Here is an 18,303-nt window from a genome sequence, read left to right as displayed (position 1 = left end):
AAGTGTTCACCGAAGCCGAAACATTGCAGAACTGCCCACATATAATTCCACTCTAGCCTGTCAAAGGCTTTTTCTGCATCAAGTGAAAAGACCGCACAAGGGGTCGGGTGGGAGTCTGCAAAGTCAAGAATATGAAGGAGTCGACGTATATTGTCTGATGCATTGATACATATGTAATGTAATGTAAGTCTTATGTCTATTAGAAAAAAAAATGAAGTCCTTAGCTTTAGTATTCTGAATTCTCCAAAGATCGATTAAGTTGAGCTCCGTGATAAATTTATTCAGTAATTTAGAAGATGGATTGGCTGTTGTATCAGATTGAGATTTATCTAAAGCAGGATTTATGACAGCATTAAAATCACCACCCACCACTAATGGGCAGTCAGTCTGCTCAAGTAATGTTTTGGAAATCTGTGTAAGGAACGCACTGTCTGTCTCATTCGGACCATAAATAGAGACCAATGCTAACCTATTATTATATATTTTGCATCGGATAAAAACAAATCTACCCTTCTCATCACTACCAAGGTGTTCGATTGTTAAATTTAACTTTCGATTAACAAGGATAAGCACCCCCTTAGTTTTATTTTGAGCGCAGGAAAAAGCCGCTAATTTATAATATTTATTCTGGAAACGTGCCACGTCAGATTGTTTTAAATGCGTCTCTTGAATTAGGGCACAAGAAATAGATTTACGGTGTAAATATTCTAACACACGGGTTCGTTTAACAGCAGAATTTAAACCATTCACATTCAGTGATAAAATATTTAGAGTATGCATTGAATATTCATAATCCCATAATTGTATTCAATAAATGAAAAAAAACAAAAGCACTTCCATTCTGTAAATAGCATGTAAACGCTGATGTGCATTTTAGATACCAAACCTCCTAGATAAAAAATCCCTTTAGAAATAAGGTAAAATAAATAACAGTATAAATGTCTGTTGTAAAAAGTAAAAACAACATAAAAACCTGAACAACCAACAATCATAAACAAGGAACAACTCAGACCGCACATTACCGAGAACATAGGTCTGACTGAGCAACAAAAATAGTGATGGTTCGTGACCGATCCACTCCAACGCAAGATATGTCTCCCGAAACCTACTCTCAATTAGTCCCCTCCAAAAAAGAGAAAAAAAAAAGGGGATGTCAGTCTTACCAGCAACGAGATCGTTGTACCGGATATATAGGGACAATATCTCGGTAGTAGAGAGGAGAGAAGAAAAAGCAAAAAATAGAGTTAGCAAGCGTCCATGTCCATCCTACCATCATCCCCTACTGGGCAGCTAGAACCATGTCTATCCCGGCCATCAAGTTCCTCCCGCTGGACCGGAGAGACAGCGGCCGCTGTTCCCCCGTCGCCGCCCCGCAGAGCCGCGGCATATGTCTTCTGCTGAGACAGGGAGCTGATAAAATCCTCCGCTTTCTGAGGGGAATCGAAGCTTTTCTGTTCCCCTTTGTGCCGTAGTTTGAGTACCGCCGGATAGATGAGGAAGGGCTGGAGGCCAAGCGCTGTCATCTTCTTCAAAACCGGACCGAATGCCTTTCTCCTGATCGCTGTAGCTGGACTAAAGTCGGAAAAAAATAGTAGTGTAACATTGTTCTGTGCGCATTTCACCGGATAAGCCTGCCGAGCACCCTTCAGGATATCTGATCTGTCATGCCATCTCAGTACACGGAAGATGAGAGTGCGCGGCCGATCGGAGCCTCTCCCTCCGTCATACACGCGGTGAGCCCGGTCAATCTCAATGTCACGGCCCCTCAAGGAAGGAATCCACTTGGGAAGATTAACTCTGAGGAAACCAGCCGCGTCGGATCCCTCAGCCCCCTCTGGCAGCCCCACCAGTCGTACGTTGTTCCTCCTGCACCTGTCCTCCATATCTGTCATCTTCTCGGTGAGTCGCTCCAGCTGATTTCTTACGTCCGTGACTGCCCTCCTATCCTCACGTGCATCTGCTTGCACAGAATCAACGCGGTCACGTGTCTGCTTCGCCGCGGTAGCTATGGCCTCAAACTCCTCTCTTAGCTCTTTAACAGATTTGTTGGTCGCTTGTATGTCCTCACGCAGTTCCTGCAATGCTGGAATCAGTACAGAGTCCATCGCATCTGTTACTGCCGAATTCACAACCGAATTCAAAGTGCTTTGCTGCTCTTTAAATGCTAGTTCAATACGGCTAGCAATAGCATCGTCGAGGTCTTCTCTGGAGATAGCGGAATCTCTGAATTTTTTCTTCATTGGCGATTGCTCAATCTCTCTTTTCCGATCCCCTTTGTCTGCCTTAGCACTCATGATGGGTCCAATGCAGAGTGGTTCAAATTTTACTGACAGGATCGTATAATATCAGGCAAAGTGAGCAGAGCGAAAGACTAAGCTTGCATCGCCGTCGAAGGGTCACGTGATCCCCTGTCTAGTGTCCAGTATTAATGTCAATGTTGTGTTCCTGTGTGTTCTCCCTGCCTTGTGTTACCCCTGTTGGATTGTGGATCATTAAAAGATTTTTGAGTTACTCCTCGTCTCCTCACTTCCCTTGTGTTTGATCATGACACATAGATGGACGCTCTGGTTAAAAACGCAAAAATGCTAATTTCATATCAAACGATCTGTAATAACAGACAAAGTAATAGTGACCATGTAATAAAAAGTTAATATAGTTGATACAACATCGTCTTTTAGTTTAAATCTTTCTGAAAATCCTGTGTTGAACTGTGCCTTGTTTGTAAATGAATCTGTGTGTCACGAATCCGGCCCAATAGCCACCAGAGGTCACCCTTCCATCAAATTGACTCTTGCACTACACTACTGTTGCACATCACCCACGGACTACAATACCCATCATCCATTACACTGACAACACACACACACACACACACAGCTGATTGCACTGATCACACAGCTGATTGGAATGATCACACAGCTTACATAAACCATGGACTTCCTTGCACAGATCGCCGAGTAGTGTATAACATCTATCACTCTCCTAGCGATAGCTACTCTACGGAGCACACTTAGTTGTCATAGTTTTGCCTTGCCTGTTTTCTTGTGTTTTGATTCCTGCCCATGTCTCCTGGATTAACCCTTTGCCTTGCCATTTCGGACTTGCACCTCGCTTGGACTATTGCTCTTGTACCTGGATTATCTCTCTGCCTTACCCTGTTGGATATTGTTCGCCGATTGTCGACCCACGCTTGTCCTAGGATTACTCTGTGTCTTGCCCATGCCATACCTGTTTGCCGATGTTTGACCCTGCCTGTGTTTCACTATGTTTCTAAATAAAAGCTTGCACATGGATCCGTACGCCTCATGTCTCCTCGGCTCCGTTACAGAATACTCGGCAAAATCTGAACTTTGGCGAAAATTTGCACCGCGTTAACCAATCAGGAGCTTGCTCTATTAGTGACGTGATTACGACGTAGGAGGGAGGCAGAAATCCGAACAAAATCACCGTCGCTGTATGTGGATACCCAGAGCTGTACGATACATCTTCGTACTTTTATAGAAACAGGAATAAAAAGGATCTTGCTTGGTGTGTTACTTTGTGCACAACGTAGTAAATCATAATGTATAGCCTATTTGTTACATAAAAATATTATTTCTATGCTAAGACTAGAATAGGCTACTTATGGCAAACATTTGTACATTCATTCTAATTATATCCTATTGCAAATACACTCACAATAGTATAGTAAAAAATAGTTATTTGTGATTGGACCAGTGTAGTGTAATGAGACTGGAGCCGCCTGGCAGAAGCCCCTCCTTGACGTGAATTCACGTCTTTTGTGAAGTGAATTTCACGTGCGAATGAAGCGAGTAAACTCTAAATGTTCAAGCGTCCAACTACGCGTGAATAGCGCAATATTTGAAACATGGAAGAAACAAATGTGACCCTGGACCACAAAACCAGTCTTAAGTGTCAATTTTGCGAAATTGAGATTTATACATAATCTGAAAGCTGGATACATAAGCTTTCCATTGACGTATGATTTGTTAGGATTGGCCGAGATACAACTATTTGAAAATCTAGAATCTGAGGGTGCAAAAAAAAAATCAAAATATTGAGAAAATTGCCTTTAAAGTTGTCCAAATGAATTCTTAGCAATGCATATTAGTTTTGATATATTCATGGTAAGAAATGTACAAAATATCTTCATGGAACATGATCTTTACTTAATATCCTAATGATTTTTGGCATAAAATAAACATATAATTTTGACCCATACAATGTATTTTTGGCTATTGCTACAAATATACCCCAGCGACTTAAGACTGGTTTTGTGGTCCAGGGTCACAAATGTGAAGGATCAAGAGTCTCTAGCTAAGGAGAAAAATCTGAGTGATGACGATGAGATCTCTTCTAAAACTTTAAAGGAGACAATTGTGAGAGTGTTAGAGTTTTTGTCTCAGGAGATGAGTTTGAAAGCAGGAGACTCAAGCAAAATAACCTAATAAAAAAATGGAAAATTAGGTTAAAGTAACCTAATTTCTGTCTAGGAGAAATATTTGAGGCTTTCAAAAAGTGGTGTGGACAAAATACATCAGCACTCACGAGAACAGACTTCTTTTTGCGTTTTATTTTGCATTCATTACTGATGGGAAAAGACACAAACCTTTCATCTCAAAGCCTTCCTCAGTGTGCAAAGCAATTCAATCCCTCCACCCACTTTTCAAATCACTAATTATTTTGACGTCATCATTCATTAGCCAATGTTCAATTACTAAAATCATTAAATCATTTCCATTTAAATACACAACACAAATCATCACATCCACTAGTACACACAATATATCCATGACTAAAAGAAGAATTATCTAGGATCTCATATTTATCACTATTATACAAACCAGCAGTTTAAATAGACAATCATCAGTATCTACTCCACCAACTGACTTTAAAATGCATAACAATGGAAAATTCAATGATTAAAAACATCAGAAATACATCGTCATAAACAATCATTGCTTTTCACACTGTAAATACTAAAGATTTATTATACAAAATATTAAAGATGAATCCGACCAATTATAGTTCATTAAAGGACAACAGAAAGATCTAATTCTTCATTCATGCCATTTGGGGTCAGTGATTTAAGATTATGAATCCAGAAGGCTTTTCGTTTCAATAATTCTTTATTCATTTTACCTCCTCTACGTGACCCAAAAACTTCCTCTATTCCTATACATTCCAATTGCTTGATGTTGTGTCCCAATAATTAGTGATTTGAAAAGTGGGTGGAGGGATTGAATTGCTTTGCACACTGAGGAAGGCTTTGCAAACGGCGTTATAGAGACAAAATACATCTACTCATGTGTCCCATATTGTACAACTAAACATCTCAATAAATAATAATAATAATAACAATAACAACACTGTAGCACACACTGACCTTTGTTGCAACACAGCTCTGTTATTTTCAATTGATAAACGGTCTTCATGGTCTCTCAGAAAGACTTCAAATGCCTCCTGCTGACCCACAGATAATTCCAGTACTGAAAGAGAAAAGTGCATAGTAGTTAAGAGACTGCAATCTGCTAAGATAATTTAAACTTGGTATCTAATAAGATTGTGTGAACATACATGCCATTATAATAAAATTGTTACAAACTCTAGGACTGAAACTCACAAAAACTGGGAAACTCTGTAATACGGTATTGTTTTTCTTTAGCAAATGCATACAGTATGTAATTGCAGTATTTAGTATGCATCCTACTATACAATATTCTTCCTGCTAATTACTTGTCAAAGAAACTGTCTAACCGAGGTCTCAATTTTTATATTGTTATTTTCTTTATACAGTGAGGAAAATAAGTATTTGAACACCCTGCTATTTTGCAAGTTCTCCCACTTAGAAATCATGGATGGGTCTGAAATTGTCATCGTAGGTGCATGTCCACTGTGAGAGACATAATCTAAAAAAAAAATGCAGAAATCACAATGTATGATTTTTTAACTATTTATTTGTATGATACAGCTGCAAATAAGTATTTGAACACCTGTCTATCAGCTAGAATTCTGACCCTCAAAGACCTGTTAGTCTGCCTTTAAAATGTCCACCTCCACTCCATTTATTATCCTAAATTAGATGCACCTGTTTGAGGTCGTTAGCTGCATAAAGACACCTGTCCACCCCATACAATCAGTAAGAATCCAACTACTAACATGGCCAAGACCAAAGAGCTGTCCAAAGACACTAGAGACAAAATTGTACACCTCCACAAGGCTGGAAAGGGCTACGGGGGAAATTGCCAAGCAGCTTGGTGAAAAAAGGTCCACTGTTGGAGCAATCATTAGAAAATGGAAGAAGCTAAACATGACTGTCAATCTCCCTCGGACTGGGGCTCCATGCAAGATCTCACCTCGTGGGGTCAATGATCCTAAGAAAGGTGAGAAATCAGCCCAGAACTACATGGGAGGAGCTGGTCAATGACCTGAAAAGAGCTGGGACCACCGTTTCCAAGGTTACTGTTGGTAATACACTAAGACGTCATGGTTTGAAATCATGCATGGCACGGAAGGTTCCCCTGCTTAAACCAGCACATGTCCAGGCCCGACTTAAGTTTGCCAATGACCATTTGGATGATCCAGAGGAGTCATGGGAGAAAGTCATGTGGTCAGATGAGACCAAAATAGAACTTTTTGGTCATAATTCCACTAAATGTGTTTGGAGAAAGAAGAATGATGAGTACCATCCCAAGAACACCATCCCTACTGTGAAGCATGGGGTGGTAGCATCATCTTTGGGGTGTTTTTCTGCACATGGGACAGGGCGACTGCACTGTATTAAGGAGAGGATGACCGGGGCCATGTATTGCGAGATTTTGGGGAACAATCTCCTTCCCTCAGTTAGAGCGTTGAAGATGGGTCGAGGCTGGGTCTTCCAACATGACAATGACCCGAAGCACACAGCCAGGATAACCAAGGAGTGGCTCTGCAAGAAGCATATCAAGGTTCTGGCGTGGCCTAGCCAGTCTCCAGACCTAAACCCAATAGAGAATCTTTGGAGGAGCTCAAACTCCGTGTTTCTCAGCGACAGGCCAGAAACCTGACTGATCTAGAGAAGATCTGTGTGGAGGAGTGGGCCAAAATCCCTCCTGCAGTGTGTGCAAACCTGGTGAAAAACTACAGGAAACGTTTGACCTCTGTAATTGCAAACAAAGGCTACTGTACCAAATATTAACATTGATTTTCTCAGGTGTTCAAATACTTATTTGCAGCTGTATCATACAAATAAATAGTTAAAAATCATACATTGTGATTTCTGGATTTTTTTTAGATTATGTCTCTCACAGTGGACATGCACCTCGATGACAATTTCAGACCCCTCCATGATTTCTAAGTGGGAGAACTTGCAAAATAGCAGGGTGTTCAAATACTTATTTTCCTCACTGTATATGTAAGACAATAAAGGTGGTTACAAAAGAGCTTTGTCTACATAATAAGAAAATCACTTTTATTATCATTTACCCACAACTCAAAACCAATCAAATCAAGGGAAAAATATAATAATAATAATAATAATAAATCAAGTCAATACTAGACTCAATGTTGGACACGTGGCTTAGAGGACAATGCACATGCATGACATTTGAATGGTCTCAGCTGTCGTTTGATATAGTCAAAAAATGGCATATTTTGAATGTCTCCCTAATCAAACACTCCTGATCCAGTTCATCAGCTTATTAGTAGTGACTCCAGAACTGAAACTAGTGTGTCAGACAAAAGAGACACTAAAAATGTGCAATGTCTTGCAGACATGCCAAGTCTTTATCACCCACATTCTACCACTTTTTCACCCACCTTTTTCTCTTGTATAGTTTCAGTGACAATTCAATTACAATATTGTAATCAGTCACAACTGCACAATTTGTAATGGTGTAACGTGTTAGCATGACGAAGGAGTAGAAATCAAAAAGTTTTTTAATGAAAAAACCCACACAGAAAAAAATCACAGGAGATCGCTGGAGTAAACTTACACAACACCTAACATCAACAATAACCGGCAAGGAACAGAAGGAAAATGAAGGCTTAATTACAAAAAAGGTAATGAAACTGGTGTGTGGCTATTAGTAACTATAGGAACAAACTTGGAAACTAACTTGTGGAGGGAAAACTAGAACAAAGGAAGCAACTAAATATACACTTGACATTACTTCCCCTCCCAAAAGGTTCGTCCTCACGCCGTGGAGCAGTCCTTCTGAAGAGGGAGGTTGGTGGTTCAGACGGAGGGGGATTAGGGGAAGGCAAAAGGGAGAGGACAGAGCTCATAGAGCCAGTGCAGCTGGAAGAAAACAAAACTAGAGGTGTTTTGTATTGCATGAAGGGAAAGTACTTCCTCCTACAGGAGCCTTAAAGGGGTCATGAACTGCCTTTGTTTTGTTTTTTTAGTTTTTTTATACTGTTCTCTGAGGTCCACTTATAAAGTTATCAAGATTTATATATATAGAGAGAGAGAGAGAGAGAGAGAGAGAGAGTTTATAGGCTATTTTCTGTCCTGTTTTTAACTCTCTGGGGTCGACTGTCTTACCGGCGAGACAAGCTCATTTTTTTTCTTATCAGTGCGAAAGACACTAAAAATAATCCGTCAGTTTTGGTCAAAGCAGTGTTATACATCGATTGAAACTTTGAAGTGTCTATTTTTTTTCAGGGTACATTCACAATAAAAACAAAATGTTGTGGTTTTGGAAAATAAAGAAAACAAACAGGGTGCACTCTCTGTCTTCTCCGTGAACTGCTTTTAGAAACACATCACTAAAATTAATATTAGAAATTATATCTATAGAAAGCTTGAAGTGTCTACCTTTAAATGAAGTAAGTCATATCGAAAACAAATATTCTGTGATAAAGTAATCCGTATGAAATAAACACAACGTTCAGTCTTTCCCATCTAACTCATTATCTATAATGCAATCCCTCGCTGCTCGCACCATTCATATGTAAATATCCTCGTGAGACACGTGCACATGTAAACGCCAAACGCAAACAAAGAGTGAGGAGATCGTTCATCGCGGCTACTGTTCGTTTCTGGAAGACGCGCTGTGTAAGGCTGGATTTCCCCTCAAAAGAACAACAAGATTTCATCCAGTAGAGGAGATCAATCTGACGAGCAAGTAATGTTTCTTTTTTGCATTAGTTAACGTGCTATTGTGACATAAACTTGAACACATTTACGAGTTGGGTTGTTCCCAAACTACAACATGATGAATGCTATGCATCTAAGAATGTTTAGACCATGTTTATTATTAATACTCTGTTCACAAATAGATTTTAATAGTGTGCTAAACAATAATAATTAGTTTCTCAGATGTAAAATATAATTTTTAGTACAAAGTACATCCTTTTATAGTACAAATCATGCGTGAGTCTATACAGAATCATATCATAGGCTACTATAAAATCATACATACTAGGCTATATGACTACAAAATTATAGTAAACTATAATTCCTAACTACAATGTTTGAAATCGAGTAAAACATTTTGAATATGATGGGAAATTCATTGTATTTCAATTTCTTACGGCGCGATGATGTTTTCATGCTGTATATAAAACAATAAATGTAATATGAGTATACACTATAACCTGATGAATGCTATGAGTCTAAGTATGTTTAGAACATGTTTATTATTATTAACAGCCTACTCTGTTCAAAAATAGATTTTAATAACGTGCTAAACTAGATCTTAGTACTAGATCTTAGTGCTGTTGATCATAACATACTTCTAGAGAGACTGGAAAACTAGGTCGGGCTTTCTGGGATGGTACTCAAATGGTTCAGGTCATACTTAGAAAGGAGAGGCTATTATGTGAGTATTGGAGAGCATAAGTCTAAGTGGACGTCCATGACTTGCGGAGCCCCACAAGGCTCAATTCTTGCACCACTCTTGTTCAGCCTGTATATGCTCCCACTAAGTCAAATAATGAGAAAGAATCAAATTGCCTATCACAGCTATGCTGATGATACCCAGATTTACCTAGCCTTATCTCCAAATGACTATAGCCCCACTGACTCCCTCTGCCAATGCATTGATGAAATAAACTGTTGGATGTGCCAGAACTTTCTTCAGTTAAACAAGGAGAAAACTGAAGTAATTGCATTTGGAAACAAAGATGAAGTTCTCAAGGTGAATGCATACCTTGACTTTAGGGGTCAATCAACTAAAAAAAGTCAAAAATCTTGGGGTGATTCTGGAGACAGACCTTAGTTTTAGTGGTCATGTCAAAGCAGTAACTAAATCAGCATACTATCATCTCAAAAACATTGCAAGAATTAGATGTTTTGTGTCCAGTCAAGACTTGTAGAAACTTGTTCATGCCTTTATCACCAGCAGGGTGGATTATTGTAATGGTCTCCTCACTGGCCTTCCGAAGAAGACCATTAGACAGCTGCAGCTCATCCAGAACACTGCTGCCAGGATTCTGACTAGAACCAGAAAATCTGAGCATATCACACCAGTCCTCAGGTCCTTACACTGGCTTCCAGTTACATTTAGGATTGATTTTAAAGTACTTTTACTCATTTACAAATCACTCAATGGCCTAGGACCTAAATACATTGCAGATATGCTCACTGAATATAAACCTAACAGACCATTCAGATCATTAGGATCGAGTCAGTTAGAAATACCAAGGGTTCACACAAAACAAGGGGAGTCTGCTTTTAGCTCTTGTGCCGCCCGCAGTTGGAACCAGCTTCCAGATGAGATCAGATATGCTAAAACATTAGCCACATTTAAATTCTGAAAACTCATCTGTTTAGCTGTGCATTTGTCAAATGAGCACTGTGCTACGTCTGAACTGATTGCACTATGTATAATCATTTTCTATTCTTAACTGTTTTAAATTATTTTTAAATTATTACATACAATTATTTTTAATTATTTATACAAAAAATATCTGTGAGTATGTTAATATCAGTGTATGTACAGTGCCCTCCACTAATATCGGCACCCTTGATAAATATGAGCAAAGGCGGCTTGTTTATTCTTTTGATCTTTTACTCAAAAAAATCACAAAATTCTAACCTATCATTGAAGTAAAACAATTGAAAGTGGGGAGAAAATCTCATGATTAAATAAATGTTTTTCTCCAAAGAATGTTGGCCACAATTATTGGCACCCCTAGAAATTCGTATGGGTAAAATATCTCTGAAGTATATTCCCATTGATATTTGCATTTTTTAGCACACCAGGGTGACTAGAAGCATGAAATTGTCCAGCCATGACTTCCTGTTCCACAGGATTATAAATATGAGGAACACAAAGGTCAAATTCCCTTAATCATCCATCACATCTTCTTCCAGAAATGAGCAGTCGCCGAGATGAACTAGATGAATCCTCACGCTTTGTGCAAGGAGCTGTTTACATGTCGCGCGTCTCACGTGGACGATTGTTATAACAAAAGCGAAAGTGGGCGTGGTCACATTAAAAATAATTAGATCAGACGGAGAAACTGGACATCGCGTTGGTTTCATATGGATTACTTTATTACAGAATATTTGTTTTCAACATGACTTACTTCATTTAACAGTAGACACTTCAAGCTTTGTATAGATATATTTCTCATATCTGTGTCATGTATTCTCTGAGTTTCAGTTAATTTTAGTGACGCATTTCTAAAAGCAGTTCGCGGAGACAGAGAAAACAGAATGCCACCCTGTATATTTTCTTTATTTCACAAAAACACAAAGTTTTGCTGTTATTGTGAGTATACACAAATAAAAGTAGACACCTAACAGTTTGGAATGATGTATAACACTTATTTTTGTGACAAAAATCGACAGAGTATTTTAATGTCTTTCGCACTGATCTTAAAAAAAGTGAGCTGGTCACGCCAGCGATACCGTCGACCCCAGGTAGTTAATGACGTGGCACTCAAGTGACATTTTTCAAGTGGGTTTGAACAATCCCATTCATTCCCGGCTACCTGGAGGGAAAATACACTGGTCTCTGTAACAATATATTGATCATGCTCTGCTCTTGAGTGGATCCTTGTTTCCTGTGGGGATTGCTGATGAGAAACACAGCTATCCTACAGTACCCACCACACCAGAGCAATTTCACATCCCACCATTATGTCTGGAGTTGTTCATGTCATGTCTGCCAAGCCAGAGCCTGCCCATGTCATGTCTACTACTCCAGGGCCTGCTCACATCATGTCTGCTACTCCAGGGCAATATTCAATAGTCCAATATTCTGCCCGAATATTCGGCTGAGGCTGCAGCATGTGTTTGCTAGATTCACAGGTGAGCCAGGGGATCAGCGTGATATTTTACACAACCCTCTAAATTCACGGAATTATGAGTGTGTGAAGTGAATGAATGTAAACTTTATGGAAGAAAAGAGCGTGAATCAAACACAGCTGGATGTTGCTTCTCCGTGCATCTCTCATAAATCAGAGCTTGGCAAGAGTAATATTACCTTAAATAATACATCATACACATTCCAGTATTTGTGTATATTTAAAAGGCAATGATTTAAACCTTACAGGCTACAATATGATAGGCTACACGAGTGAATGGATTAAGCACAGCGTGATCACCAATCAAACAGTTGCTGTCTCTCAAAAAACCAAACCGGCTCTCTGTCAAGAGTCGGCTAATTATGAACTTAGATACAGATACATTTTCTACTAGGTCTACATGTTTGCGTCTTTATCTTTTGCTGGTTTGCGTGGCACACGCACATTTGTTTAGTGAAGTTCAAAAAAAAAAAAAGACTTGTTTAAAGAGTCCTGCATATAATGAAAATGTGCGCCTTTAATTAATTCAGTCATGTTCAAATGATCACTAAATGTTTGTCTTGAAATCTCTCTACTAAATTTTTAATTTTGTATTTTAGAACACAAATATTTTTCCATACTCTGTTCCCTTTTTTTCCATAGCCTACTTTTCCAAACCTGAAAATTACTTAGCCTAAATAAAATATTTTTAAACTGCGCAGGAACCGGTGAGCCAAAGGAAATCATGTTGTTTTACATAAACCTCTAAAATTACAATGCAGTAAGAAATGTGTGAAGTAGGCTAAATAAGTTTAAAATAGCCTACAATGAATGAAATAAGCGCAAATAAAATAGCAATGTCGCAGTTGCCTTCCATGCATTTCCTGGAAATTACTTAAATCAATTTCCATATTTCTAAACTGCGTAGGAACCCTTACTGTTTTAATTAGAAGATATTTAAATATTTATTTATCGGATCACGATATGTCCCCAAGCTGGGACTCGAACTCATGTTGCTCGAAGCACAACCGCACTACATCTCGAAGCACTGCTTATACAATACAAGGGTATCGGCTCCGACTGTTAGAATATATTTAAATAAATGTTATAATCATAAAAAATTATTATCTTAGTTAAACACAGCATATTTGTTCAGTGATAACTACGAAACAAGATAGGCTGTAATATCATGAACATAATAACGGTCTTATCAAATGTATCTGTACGAAGTTCTGGTTTAAGCTCCGCCTACTTCCGGTTTTATCCGAATACAGATACGAATAATTTTGTGATCGTAATAGATACAAATACAGATACAAATACTGGCTTCGCTGCACACCCCTAATTACAATACTGCAGTATATGGTGCACATCCTATTTGGACAAAATATACGATGAGGCCTCCTCATCTCCCTTAACATAAGTTGCGGTCTTCTTTCTACTTCCTAAAAGCAGACTTTTATGTCAAATTATATGAAAAATTAAGATTTTTTTTTTTTTTTTTTTTTAATAAATGAAGCATTAACACATGTTAGACTGCACCCCATAAACACAATCAAGCCTAGAAAAAAAAATGCAGTCAACCACCCTTTAATTAAAGAATTGTTAAACTGCCTTAATTAGGTTCAATTGGGGCAAATGAGGTCTGGTTTCGGGTTGTCACGCGAACCGCGGCAGCGCACATTGTCTAATCTGGACTTTGGCTCCAGTCCAGAGATGCGATCGCATGGAGCCCCTAAAAATTTGGGGTGGGAGGAAAAAAATATTTTTCAAATGTTTTGCCTTCTCTCACAAAACTTTTGCATTCCCTCGAGAAACTTTGCGTTCTATCGCAAAGCCATTTGCGTTCCTTCGCAAAACTTTTGCGTTCTCTCACAAAGATATTTGCGTTTTATTTTGAACGAAATAGTCAGTGCATGCTTATCAAGGCACGGTTTTGGGACATTCTAAAATGCTTAAGGTAAAACACTGGAGGACTAAATTCAGTACACACCTTATTAATAAAGCATACAGACAAGCAGAATAGACCAGAATATGAATATAACCCAGTAAATTGCACGTTAAGCGTATCCCCCATAGAAAGAAAATGCTTGCTTAATGGACTAAGACAGTGGTATAAAAAGGCTGAATTTGATAGGCTGTACAGTTTATTAATAAATTACACATGAAAGCAGGTAAGCCCAGAATATGAACAGAAGCATTTTCCTCCAATAAAGAAAACGTGGCTTAATGAAGACGGTGATAAAAAAGACCAAATATGCTATAGAAATTATTACAAATATATTATGTGTACATGCAAGCAGATATGAGCCCATATGAGCTGAATTGCATGATAAGCGTTTTCTTCCCCATAGAAAACCGCACTTAACGTGGCTAATATAAGAAGAAAGTGATATAAAAAGCCCAAATTTTATATTTTATTAAAAATATACTACAGGCAATCAGTAATCCATTAAGCCAGTGGTTCTCAAACTTTTTACAGTGGCTTACCCCCTGAGGCAAAGTATTTCTATCATTATTAATTGTATGTCATGCTTTATGTCATATTCTTAACATTACATTAAGTGTATTATTAATATAATAAATAAAGCAATAAATGATGGCAAAATGAAGTGATACTTGTAGATTCAAAACTAAAATCGCCAGTAGGTGGCGGTAATTCACGTAATGAGAAAGGCGTCACATCATTCATTCATTCATTCATTCATTCATTATTCATTCAGTAACGAAGCAAATGGTTGTAGTTATGAATGGGTTATTAATCAGTGGGCCTACTGACTCTCTGAATCATTCAAAGCTGCAGATTCATTCACTAACGAAACACAGCTGTTCCTTGGAGACGCACACCAGTTCTGTTATGGATTTCATTGGAACTATTTCATTGTAAAATATAACAAACAATGTTGACAATATTGTGTTTAAAATGTAGGCTACATTTAAAATGTAAAATATACACTTAATATAGCTTTTGTTGTTGTTGTTGAACTGTTATATAAAATCAATGTCACATTTGCAGACTTTGCATTCTCGTATTTTAAACTCGCATTAGGTATGTTTCTGTATGGAAGAGAGTATCTTAAATCAATCTCTATGAACAGTCTGTGTCAGTATTTTTTCTTGCTGGTATTAAGTGCTACAAATCTACTTTAAAGAACAGCAGTGTGATTTGCTAAAGCAGCATACTCTGCATACTGCTTGTGTGGTGCAGTCAGTTTTGACAGCAAAAGATGAGGTAATCTGATGTCCTTTGACTGTTTACGGCACTCACATTTTCCACAACTAGACGTGGCATTTTGCTTGTCAGTAATAATGTCAGTAGTAATGTTACTTTAAGTTGGGGTAGGATTAAATGAATGTCAAAGCTCTGGTGTTCGCGTACCCCCTCCGTCACCTCATGTACCCTCAGGGGTACACGCAGCGTCGGCGCCACAGGGCCTGGTCACCTAGGTCACTGTGCCCCCATTAATGCCATCTCCGAATTGGGCGCCCTTATTATATTTATTCATTAGAAATGAATAAGTTATATTTTTTTCATTCTTAGTCTGTTCTGAATACGGTTAAATTTAAAGGATTTGTTGTGGAGTGAGGCAAACTAAAATAGCCTATGTGTGTTTATAATGTCAGTATTATAACATACGATGTAGGTCTGCTGGCAGTATTATTTCTGAATATAATAAAATGTGAATAATAGGCTGTGTGACATTTGTTTTATTTTTCCTTTCAAAAACTTAAAATTATGTTTAGCGTGTTTTTTTTTTTTTAAACATGCAAAAAACGAAAATAGCCTAAGAGATTAATTGGTTAAAAATTCTTATTGTATATTCTTATATATACATTAGCATATGCTTGGCTGGCAAGAGTGTGGGCCAAATCTGGCACATTCTTACAGTCTTGATATTTTTTATTTTTGTTATGTATGATAGGCTAGATTCTGACAATTAAAACAAAAACCCTTGTGTATTTATGACATCAGTTTGTTCAGAAATAGAAGTAACTTAAAATGTTATTTGTGTGTTTCTGTCACAAGCCAGGCCTCTGTGGCTCTCTCCGATCACCACCGGAGGGCACCCTCACCCGAGTACTAACACTCGTATGGACTCCATTTCCCACACACCCCATACCTAGGACTAATCACCGCCAGGTGTTCTCCATCAACCCCATTATATAAGGCACACTCACGCTCTCCTCCAATGCGAAGTCTTGTTTAGCCTGTCTGACATTTCTGAGCGTTTTACTTTGACTGTTCGTCCGTGTTTGATCCTGAACTGCCTTGACCTTTGGAATTCTCTGCTGCCTGCCCCTTTGATTGTTTGCTCGGACTCTGACCTGATTCTTGCCTGCCGCCTGCCCCGACCAGTGGCGGTTTTAGGCATGGGCGAACGGGGCAGCCGCCCGGGGCGGCATTTTTTCATGACACGTGGGGGGCGGCACAAGCACTTGGAAAAAAAAATCATCTGCGCCGCTAAGCGATTTTCTATTATCTATCATATTATCTATCATATAACTGTGCGGGGAATTGGCAAATTGGCGCCCCTGCTTGTTGAGAAGGTACCGAGCACAGAAGCTGTGTGAGAAGTGGAAAGGGGAGGGGGGTGCGGCCGCGGCGGACAGTTCACCTCTCTCAAATTAGTGGGACAAGTGGGCTAAAGTCAGTCACACCCAGGGGCGCGGGAAGTGGGGGTGCTGAGGGTGCTGTAGCACCGCCTGTTTTTTTTTTTTTTTATGTGGGCAACTGTTTAATTGTTGGGAATATAAAAAAAAAAAAAAATCGGAGTGTCTATTTAAGTGCAAGCTATGTTGCTGGCAGAGGCTATTTACATTAACTCCACCCACAAATGTATGATTGGGATAGTCAAATATGCAAAAGACGGTTACTAGTTGTCAGATTCAGTGGTGCAGATGGTAAAGTTTGCAATACACTTCTTTTGACACGATCGACCTGGGTTCGAATCTGCCTTTTGGCGAACTTTTTTCTCGCTTTTTAAATTTCAAATCACATCAGAAAAGCATTTATTTTTTAATAAAAATGAAGGAAATAATCAAAAAGTTGAACAAAGTATCGGGTAGGGTTAGGGTAGGTGTAGAGAGGGCTTTTGTCCCAATAAGGTGGCATCCATTTAATAATTAGAAATAAAATTTAAAAATTACACTCAATAAGTTATTGCATACTATTTTATACTGTATTACAATGCAGAAGTGCAGATAATTACCACTATTTTTGCAATAAGTAATGTTTTTCTCTATAATGTTTTTCGCCATGTTTTTATTTTATTTTAACATAGAATAAATAGAATCTAAAGCTATCTGCACTGTGTAAATAACATATCACTAAAGAATACTGCTATTTTCACTTTGTGGTTTAGTCTTGACTTCTGGTCGTGAGTGACAGTGTGCTCAGAGGGGGTCTCGCCCGGGGAGTAATTCAATGTAGAACCGCCACTGGCCCCGACCCAAGCCTGGTAAACGTTTATGATCCTGGTTCAAGACGCTGTTGATCGACCTCTGTCTGCTTGTTATACTGATCTTAATAAAACACTGCAAATGGATCCGATTGCCTCTGACTCCTCGCTACAGTTGTAGGCAACTTTTCATATTTTTTAGGACAGCTACAAAACTACAGCGCTTCCAGTAGGCTATTTTACAGATCAACACTGATAGCACGCAATCATTTGACGAACCGATTCATATAAAACCAGGCTATATGTTATTAAATTGTGTATATATATAAGATTATTTTGTTTTTCACATTTTAATCGTTTCATCCATTACATCTTAAAATTACTATATCTACACTAGTCTACATAATTTAGATCAATCAATATGCAGAAAAACGTGCTGTTATTAATTTTTTTTTTTTAAGTGAATCCCATTCCCTCAAAGAACTAAGCCACCTTAAAAGAGTTTATAATGTTGTTCTAGGGGGGAGAAAACATGTGAATTGCACGTTCCGTTCATATTCTGGGCTCGTCTGCTTTCCTGTGTAGGAATTTCATATATAGAAACTATAACTTAACTTCATCCAAATGTACTGTTTCAAATGATCAAGACAATATTGTATTCAATTTATCGGACAAAGAATTATCCACT

At 38.4% G+C, this 18,303-nt stretch overlaps 1 protein-coding gene across 5 annotated transcripts in view; it reads right to left on the bottom strand.

Annotated features, from left to right (window-relative positions):
- Positions 1-18,303, bottom strand: part of kif6 (kinesin family member 6) — a 281,901-nt gene that overhangs the window by 125,594 nt on the left and 138,004 nt on the right. For all 5 annotated transcript variants that reach the window (XR_009266661.1, XM_058748719.1, XM_058748720.1 and 2 more), the window contains one exon: positions 5,387-5,489. Coding sequence is in view for 4 of the 5 variants with exons in the window: in XM_058748719.1 (XP_058604702.1) it covers positions 5,387-5,489 (103 nt within the window). In the remaining variant the exon portion in view is untranslated. The remainder of the gene's footprint in view (positions 1-5,386; positions 5,490-18,303) is intronic.

This window comes from Onychostoma macrolepis, chromosome 17 (assembly GCF_012432095.1).
Source record: "Onychostoma macrolepis isolate SWU-2019 chromosome 17, ASM1243209v1, whole genome shotgun sequence".
Classification (NCBI taxonomy): domain Eukaryota; kingdom Metazoa; phylum Chordata; class Actinopteri; order Cypriniformes; family Cyprinidae; genus Onychostoma; species Onychostoma macrolepis.
This window is presented reverse-complemented; position numbering and strand designations above follow the sequence as displayed.